We start from the raw sequence: 8,643 nt of genomic DNA, 5'->3' as shown, positions 1-8,643 counted from the left end.
TCCTTCAAGTACCACCAGAGAGAGCTTGGGTACCACAGTTTGACAACCAGTGAGTTGGATTACAGATAAATTCTTCGCTGGATTTTCATAAAAGAAGAAGTGTAGCCTCGGCCAATGAAGAACCCATTATATTTTAGAGTGGATCCAAAAGATGGGGCGAACACATAAAACCTGTTTTGGGCCATGGCCTCAGCAGAGGCAAAATACATTTAGAGTTATAATGTGTAAGATTTCCATCTGCTTAATTGTCTCTAAAGTTCCTCTATCACACAGTGAGTTAAAACAATGGTGATTGATCACATGACCCACTAATGAAAGACCTTGTTGCTCTTTGCAGAGTGTACCCACCTGTGTGTCTGTGGAGACATTCCCTCCTTGAATGCTAATGCGCCTCAATGTTAGTGACGCTGCTGACGGGTTGGTCTGGTCATGCTGCGTTCACTTGTACTCGGAAATTGGGAACTTCCAACTTCTGAGTCAGGCTTGTAGTAAGGGCCCAAGTGTTATAGAAGTGTGTGGCGTGTTCTTTACGCTGTCTTTGAAGTTCAGCCGTATTTTCCTGCTGGCACTTCTTACATACTGTGGCCTCATGACTTTATATTATGGCCAAGTCTATTCACACCCATGTGTAAATAGCAATGTATGCTATTTGGACCCAACAATGATATTTTTCACCCATTTTTTCCCCTAACCATTCAAAGGATGTTCTAGGCTGGAGACGAACCATGGTAGTCTGGGTGATGTCCAATGCCTAACCCACTCACCTACAGTTAACTACTGGATGACCACACTGTGTCGCTCTTTGACGCGCTGGATGAGGGGCCAGGGGAAATAGCCAGATGTTATTTCCAGATCCAATATTTTTAAATTTCTTCAGACTAACTTCACACTAACTAATGGCCTAACTTGGCCGTGTTTCTGTTGGTTTGGGGTTTCACCTCACATGGTTTTATTCAGAGCGACAGATGCTCCAGCTTGTCGACTTGTTACATTATACAATATGTGTGGAAGACCCTGTTACACCATTTCATAGGTAAAGTTTAACACGACCTCTGCTATTTTTGCATTGGGAAGTAGGTCTTATGGCGGCACGGTGGTCAGCACTGTCGCCTCACAACGAAGGTTCCTGGCTTGAATCCCGGCTGGGGCCCTTCTGTGTGGAGTTTGCATGTTCTCCCTGGATCTGCATGGGTTTTCTCCGGGTTCTCCAGCTTCCTCCCACAGTCCAAAGACATGCAGGTGTTCGGTTCATTGATGACTCTAAATTGTCCGTAGGTGTGAATGTGAGTGAGTGTTTGTCTGTCTCTGTTTGTCTCTATGTGTCCTGTGATAGACTGGCGCCCTGTCCAAGGTGTACCCCACCTCACGCCCAGTGTAGGGATTGGCTCCAGCCCGCCAGCGACCCCGACAAGTGGTTGAAGATGGATGGATGAATTAGGTCTAGGGTTAGGACCGTCTATGCAAACACACATTTGTCTTTGTTGCAAGTGTGTTTGTATGACATACTGCTGTAGTTAAGGTTGGGAAACTATTACATCACTGTGAAGAAGAATTGTGATTTGTTATATCACATTACATTGAATTTTGGGAGAATTTACTACATCATGATAAAAAATGACATTTGGGTAAAGTTAGAGGTGTTGCAAAGTTGTTCTATTGGATTGCATTCATCATATTTTCAGTTGTGTGTTTTCTTCCACCCCTAACATCACCATTATCTGTCTCACTTGCTTTCTACTCATTGTTCCTGTTCCATTCGATTGCTGCTAAAATAAATTCCCTCGTAACTGAACTTTGTTTGTGTGCTTTGTGTAGTGCCTCTGTGGTCCACCAGAGTGCGTCTTCACTTCACCTTTAAGGACGCTCTGAACATCAGGTTTTTACACTCTTTTTACAGCACAAAGAACTCACAACTGTCAAGCTGAAGTTGAACCAGTAAAGAAAATAATTTTAATATTTGTCAAACCACTATAACACACAGGTATCCTGTCACATCACACCACATGTCTGGGTGGAGAACATGACAGCTCTAACACAGTCACTCCAAAGCCAAAATGAGAACCTGTCCCAGTGTGTTGTACTTGATGAACAATCAGTTGCAATTAAACAGTTATGAGGCACTATACAGTGACTTTGGCAGTGCAATTTTCAGCATACCCTGGGGTATAGCCTTGCTTTGATGGTCCACAACAACATTTAGTCTTTGTTACATGGCAGATGGTCAGAGACGCTCACAGAAACCACTAACATTGATGATGACACCATTTTCCCTCCTCGCCTTCTGGTGGGAATGAAACTGGCACAGGTACAGCACCGCTACGTCACTACAATGTGGAAACAGAATCATTTTATGCGACTAACAGCTATACACAGCTGGGAGAAAACAAAAGCAGCGCCAGGTAACCCTCCCATGGATGAGGTGCGGGCGGGTGGAGAAGTGTTTAGCGGCGCTTGTCGTATGTCTGTATTGTGCTCCAATCGTAGGACTCTGCAGAGAGAAAAAGCTTGTTAGCACACACCTGCCATATATAGTCATTTGATAAATAAAGTAAAAACTATGAGATGTGGCTCAGAATTGAACTTACCTGGCTCCTCTTGGCTCCTTTTCCCCATCAGTCCGACAAAAGAGTTGACTTTATGCCCTTCAAAGGAAGATATTTTTGATTTGAAACAATCATTTTGACTCATTTTGTGACTGAACAGAATCAATACTTTTCAGCTAACTGCAATCAGGGCCTTAGCCAGGATTTTAGAAATATGGAGGGCAGAAGTTCAAATTCCCCCAGAAAGCCCCCTTAGAGAAAAGCCTCTGTAAGGAAGTCTGTGAATGTTCCCGATTTCTCTCTGTTGTATTGTATTTAATTGTTTTTCTTCATTCATTGAACAGTTCTAGTTTCTGTAAATTCCATTGACCTCTCTAACCTACAAGGGCCGGTAGAAAACAAAATAATGTAGATTAGAGCCAGACCGATATTGGCCTGTCACAGACACATTGGTATTTGTTTTCTATATCGGAGAACAATGCTTTTGGGGGCAATATAGCTTTTTACTTCTCTTTTATTCTTTATTGAAATGGTCAGTAATTGACTGATACTGAACAGGAGGTTTAATCAGCCATTTATTTTATTTTTACTTAAACATTACGTTCTCAGTGTTTATTTTTAGAATTTACTGACAATGCAATATATTGTGTGTACTTTATAATAATGTTAAATATCTATATTAAGTTAAGCAGCCTTCTTACTGAGCATCAGTGAAAAATTATCATTCCAGCTCAAAAAATGCACTATATTGACCGTCGTATCGGGAATCTGTGGATTTTTCTCCTCTGGAAATGGTGTCGGGATGGATCTAAAACCTCCAATTCAACAAAAGTCTGAAAAAGTAAACCTCAATTTATGCAGCATAAATATTTTTTCTTGCGTCCCTTTCGATCAACCTTACTTATCAACGAATGAAGTTTTAAAAAGCCCAGTCTAGCCTATAAAAGCAACCGTGCATATTGTAAAAAGTAAACGTCAGGATATGTAGCTGCTTACACCGCGTGGCCTACAGGATCCACTTTACTTGAACTTCCCTTGTGTCAAACAGAAGCACACTGAGCTCTGGCACAGTGGGAGCGGGTCCTGTCAGGCTGGCAGCGGTGTAAATGTGACGGACAGTTGCTTCACAGGCTGACTGAGGCCCCTGTCAATCCCAGTAATGGACTGTAATATGATCAGGAGGAGGGGGCGGCTTATTGGATCGGGGTGTTATAAAACGATAGAGAGCCCCGAGGGAATATCTTACGTTACAAACATCAATATTCGCATTAGACTGATGAGGTAACGGCATATACATCATATATGCCATGCTCGCTCAGAACTGAGTCTTGAGCCTATCGGAAAAATGACTGCGCTGTCTTGTCTCAGTGAGTGTGTGAGTGATTGAGAGTGTGAGGGTAGACGGCATCTTTGAATAAGATCCGGGTAAAACGTGGAGTCCCCCCCATCCATCACGAGCATAAACAATCCAATTGAACTCTGGGATGTCCTTGGGGCATGGATCCCGGCGCTCTCCCTCGGCCTAACGATGAGTGACTTATAGTCGTGCCTGCATAAGAGGAATAAATGAGATGTGTACTTACTTATGCAGCGCTGTGTTGCTTCACTGAGTGGGTGACTAATTTAGACAAAACCCCCTGACAGAGAGAGGAGAAAATCCCCTCCTCCTCACTCCCTGTTCCCGTGCGCTCTTTATCTCTTCCCTGTGTGTCAGACGGAGACGTTTGCTCTGGACCACCTTACTGACAAACCACTGTGGTCCAGCATTCAAAAGAAAAGCAAAAGCAATGCTCTGCGCTCGCCGTCAATTAATTAAACCCTGTGATATTTTGCGCTCCCTTCAATTCGCCCACTCTTTCTGAACCGCTGGCATAAATATAAATATTCAGCTCACTTTGTAATGTTGTGGGCGAGATATGAAAGGCTTTGTTTTTTCCCCGGTGTGCTTCCGCTATTTGGGTTTTTAGCAACTGTGCATCTGAAACCAAATAGCTCACCCATTCCACTTTTAGTGTGAGGGGAGTTCATCTCTGCCATAAATGCACATACCCCTTCAACACCTGCTGGCTCCACGCTCATCCTTTTTTACTGCCGTTAATGTCACTTAGAATCAGAGCCATATATCCATCAGCCGATACCGTCGGCTGATAACCAGCTGTTCAGTGTGAAGCAACCTCTTTAAAATACCATTTCCGGGTCCAAACGCTCCGTTGAAACAAAACAAACACAACGGCCGAACATGTGAGCAATTAGGATCACCTCTTCGGTCAGTTTTCATCCATAAGAAAGAGGTTAAATGACAGTTACGTTGTTTTATAAAAACTCAGATCTGTTCAAACAACGGTAGCGTCTTAAGAGCCAGACTGGCCTGTGACAGACACATCATATCAGTGTCACTGTAAATGTTGTACTGCACCTATATAATAAAAATCTTATTTTACAGAACAATTAGAAATGGTTTCATATAGCTATTTATGTGTATTTGTTCTATATGTAACTGTGTAGCAATCGACTGATACAGATCATACAGTACGATTTTAACTATTTCATTGTCATTTATTCTTTATTTAAATGGTCAGCAATTGACTGACACACATACAAATTTTTTTTTTGGCAATTTTCCAGACTTTTATTGTATAGGACAGACAGGAAATGGGGTGAAAGAGAGAGGGGGAGACATGCAGCAAAGGGCCACAGGTCGAAGTCGACCTTCAGCCTCTTTACATGGGGCGACTGCTCTACCACTGTGCCTCATACATGCATTTATTCTTTTTTATTTATTTTCTCAGGATTCAGTTCTAGAATTGGTTGACAATATAACACTTTGTATGTATAATGTATAATAATGTTAAATATTCTTTGATAAATGTTATTTGTTTAGGAAAATTCTGACTACCTTTACCTGGAGCGAAATTGGATAAGTAGATAAATTGCATAATCCACATGGAAAAGGTCTCAAAAATTCACTCCCAGTCGACATATAGGTCACCTGTGAAGTTTCACGATCTAAAATCGGTATTGTTCTCAAAAACCCCACTGGTTCATCTGATCATCTTTAATGGCTCTTTTCATATATAAACCAGGGGAATTAAGGACTTCATTTGGATGAATAAAGCGCACAGAAAACACGAGTAACAGTTTACTAATTTTAGTCAGTCAAACATTTGAGATATGATGTGATCATGATATGATGACATGTTTGTTGTTTGGGAGGCGACAGAGGGGGAGTGAGGGGATCCTGACCTCAGTATTTCTAAAATACGGGCAAAGGTCCTGCACAGGCGTATTTTCTGAACCCATAACATCCTTCAGGTTATCTGAAAACCTACAAATGTCCAAACATGGCAATGCTGATCTGACTTGGAAAATAAAATAACGAGTGAATGTGATACTATACTTACTTTTGCGCGTGATCTGTGCATTTGCTGTGTGAGGAGAGATAGAACACAGGTACACAGTTTAAAAACAGGTCCGCGGAGCAACCCAGAGACTTGAGGGTGCAGAGTGAGAGCTCTTACCCATGGAGCGTTTCCCCATCAGCCCGATGAACTGATGCGGCCGCGGCTTCCTTGTCATCCTCAGGAGGATTTCTCTGAATGGGTCGTTGGACAGCCAGCCGTCCTGAGGGGGGGCAAATCATCAATGTTCACAGACACCAAGCTGGAGCGTGTGAGAAGCGTTACTGAGCAGCGTCGGAGCTCAAAAATGAAGCGATACGTTTGAAATGATGTAATGGAAGTCACCAAATTGTAAGTGTCCCTAAAAGCATCTTAATGTGACATTTCCCCTCTCTTATACAAGGGTGTAAAATGGAAGCCCCCCACGCACACACACGTATGCCACACAGAGATGATTCATACATGAATTTTGAACTTTCATTACGTATTTCTGTCTCCATCTCAGCATATATATTCGCAGCACGCGTTAGTGTGAGACGTGGGCCCTGGGGCCGCTGATATCTCCCACATAAAGTTGTAATGATTTATCGCGGGCTCATTCATCTACAGAATGGCTCACAGTTTAGGCTGCTGATGGAGCAACTCGGCATCTTTCCAACTCGCAATGTCAAATACAGGACGTGCCTTTCATGCCAATGGAGAGCGCCTGGGCTTCGGCTCATACTATAGTGGGCACTTAAGGGTTTATCCAATTTCCTGTTGGCCGGCCGCTCAGAGCACTGCAACAGTCTCATCTTCATCATGGGTGTCACTGACACGAGTCCTGAGATCTCATTCTCTGTGCGATTGTTTCAACTTGTTCCCAAGCGGTAGCCTTTCGTGAGTTTCTCTGAATATGAGACTTATTTGGGTAAATGAATGAATGCGTACGGAGAACATATATCCCAAACCGCAGCTTTGTTTCTGGTTCTAGGAACTGAAACTAATCCACTGTGCTTTTGTGTGAATCCCAGAACTGTCGACATGTTCATCCGTGCACGTTCATAGTCCAGTCTTAAGTCAAGTAAGCACTCATTTATTATAATCATTCATCACAGCCATATGGCCAAAATGTTCTATGGCAATATAGGTCATTTCATATCACAATATAGCACATACTCTACCTAACTCTAACTAATTTCATAGATTATTATAGATTATTTCATTATTTCAAAATATGCTTTCAGGGTAAAGCATGTTTTTGTATGCGTGAATTAAATACCTGACAAATGAAAGGTACTGAGCATTTTCTAATTGGATTAAGAACTTTAGTGTCAAATCGATATAAATATGTTCTTCTCCTATACACCGACACAAATAGTGTGATGTGATAACATAAAAAATGCAATCTTGAAAAACAATATTCCCTGGAAATATTTCCCATCAGATTTCCGGAGGCTCATGAGTGAGTGTGTGCTTGTTATTATCCATTTAGAATAATCTCAAGATCTGAATTCATCACGATACCAAAGATAAATGATCACATCGAATTATCGCCCAGTCCTAGTTAATTATATTCTATTCAACATGATGGCAAGTGGAGAGGAAAGAAGGAATCAAAATGACATCAAACCACCACACCATATCTTTAATAATAATAATAATAATAATAATAATAATAATAACCTGCAAGGAAAGGTGCTGGCAATGTACATGTGTAACACTTTAACCCATAGCATCTCCCCATTATTGCTCAACTCTATCCACAGTAATGCACAGTAGTGATTGTGTACACCCTCGGTGAAACAAATACTTTATTGTATAATGTGAGGCTTGGATTAACCTTACCTCAGTCAATTGGCCTCCTTACATGTATGTTATCGCTTTATTTGGATAAAAAAAGAGTAGCACAGCTTTATGCAACTTTCTTCCAGAATAGAAGATAATTACTAATTCATATATATATTGTTTTGCTCCACACTCGAACCCAATACAAAGTCAAAAGTGTCTGAATGATTACCCTGAGAGCATAACCTGTGCTGCAGCTCACCTGGATCTGATTGGTGCTGGTCCAGTACTCAGCCTCTTCTTTTGCCTCGTTTTCCTCGCAAAAAACTTGGGCGACGGCGAGAAAAGCCATTAAAACTGGTAAAAGCAGCAACTTCATCGCGTCGCACCGGGTTTTCGACGCACTTACGGGGAAGTTTAGACTCGAACCGTCGACGAACAACTTCAAAACAACTAAAAAAAGCCCAAACGAGTAACGTTCGAGGCGCGAGCTGCAGCCGTTGTGTGCGCGCACTGTGTCTTCCCACAGCTCAACAGTAGTCCATGGTGCGTGCGTCAAAAGCTCCCGCCACTGTGTCCAGAGCTGTCCTCGCGCTCAGCCCCTGCAGCAACTTCTCGGCTCTCGTGCGTCTTTCTGCCCACGGCGCCTCGCGTGCGCTCCTTTATAGCAGCCGCTCCGGTAGCGTGGTTACCCGGTCACGAATACTACCGTAGTGATACCGCCGTTTCGTTACAGTTACGGTTACAGTTACAGTTACAACACCCGTTCATATCACGAGCTGTGAAGGATGCGCGTCACTGGACGCTCCCCACTTTAAACCGGGTTCACCGTGACACCGTAACCTCTAATAGCGTGCGTCAGGCTAATCATTTAGCACACACTAGTTGTTCAGGGGAAGCATCATATCCATAAAGCCATATTCTCCAAATCTCCA

At 42.5% G+C, this 8,643-nt stretch overlaps 1 protein-coding gene across 1 annotated transcript; it reads right to left on the bottom strand.

Annotated features, from left to right (window-relative positions):
* Positions 1 to 1,927: 1,927 nt before the first annotated feature.
* Positions 1,928 to 8,314, bottom strand: tac1 (tachykinin precursor 1). The gene is made up of 5 exons (XM_083926090.1): positions 7,971 to 8,314; positions 6,062 to 6,164; positions 5,945 to 5,968; positions 2,586 to 2,642; positions 1,928 to 2,488 (listed from the first exon to the last, which is right to left on the bottom strand). Exons 1-5 carry the CDS (start codon positions 8,085 to 8,087, stop codon positions 2,442 to 2,444), a joined length of 348 nt encoding a protein of 115 aa, XP_083782216.1. The 5' UTR covers positions 8,088 to 8,314; the 3' UTR covers positions 1,928 to 2,441.
* Between the last annotated feature and the right edge of the window lie 329 nt (positions 8,315 to 8,643).

Source organism: Echiichthys vipera (assembly GCF_963691815.1).
Source record: "Echiichthys vipera genome assembly, chromosome: 13".
In the NCBI taxonomy this organism is placed as follows: domain Eukaryota; kingdom Metazoa; phylum Chordata; class Actinopteri; order Perciformes; family Trachinidae; genus Echiichthys; species Echiichthys vipera.
The sequence above is the reverse complement of the archived record's forward strand: the minus strand, read 5'-3'. Positions and strand labels throughout refer to the sequence as shown.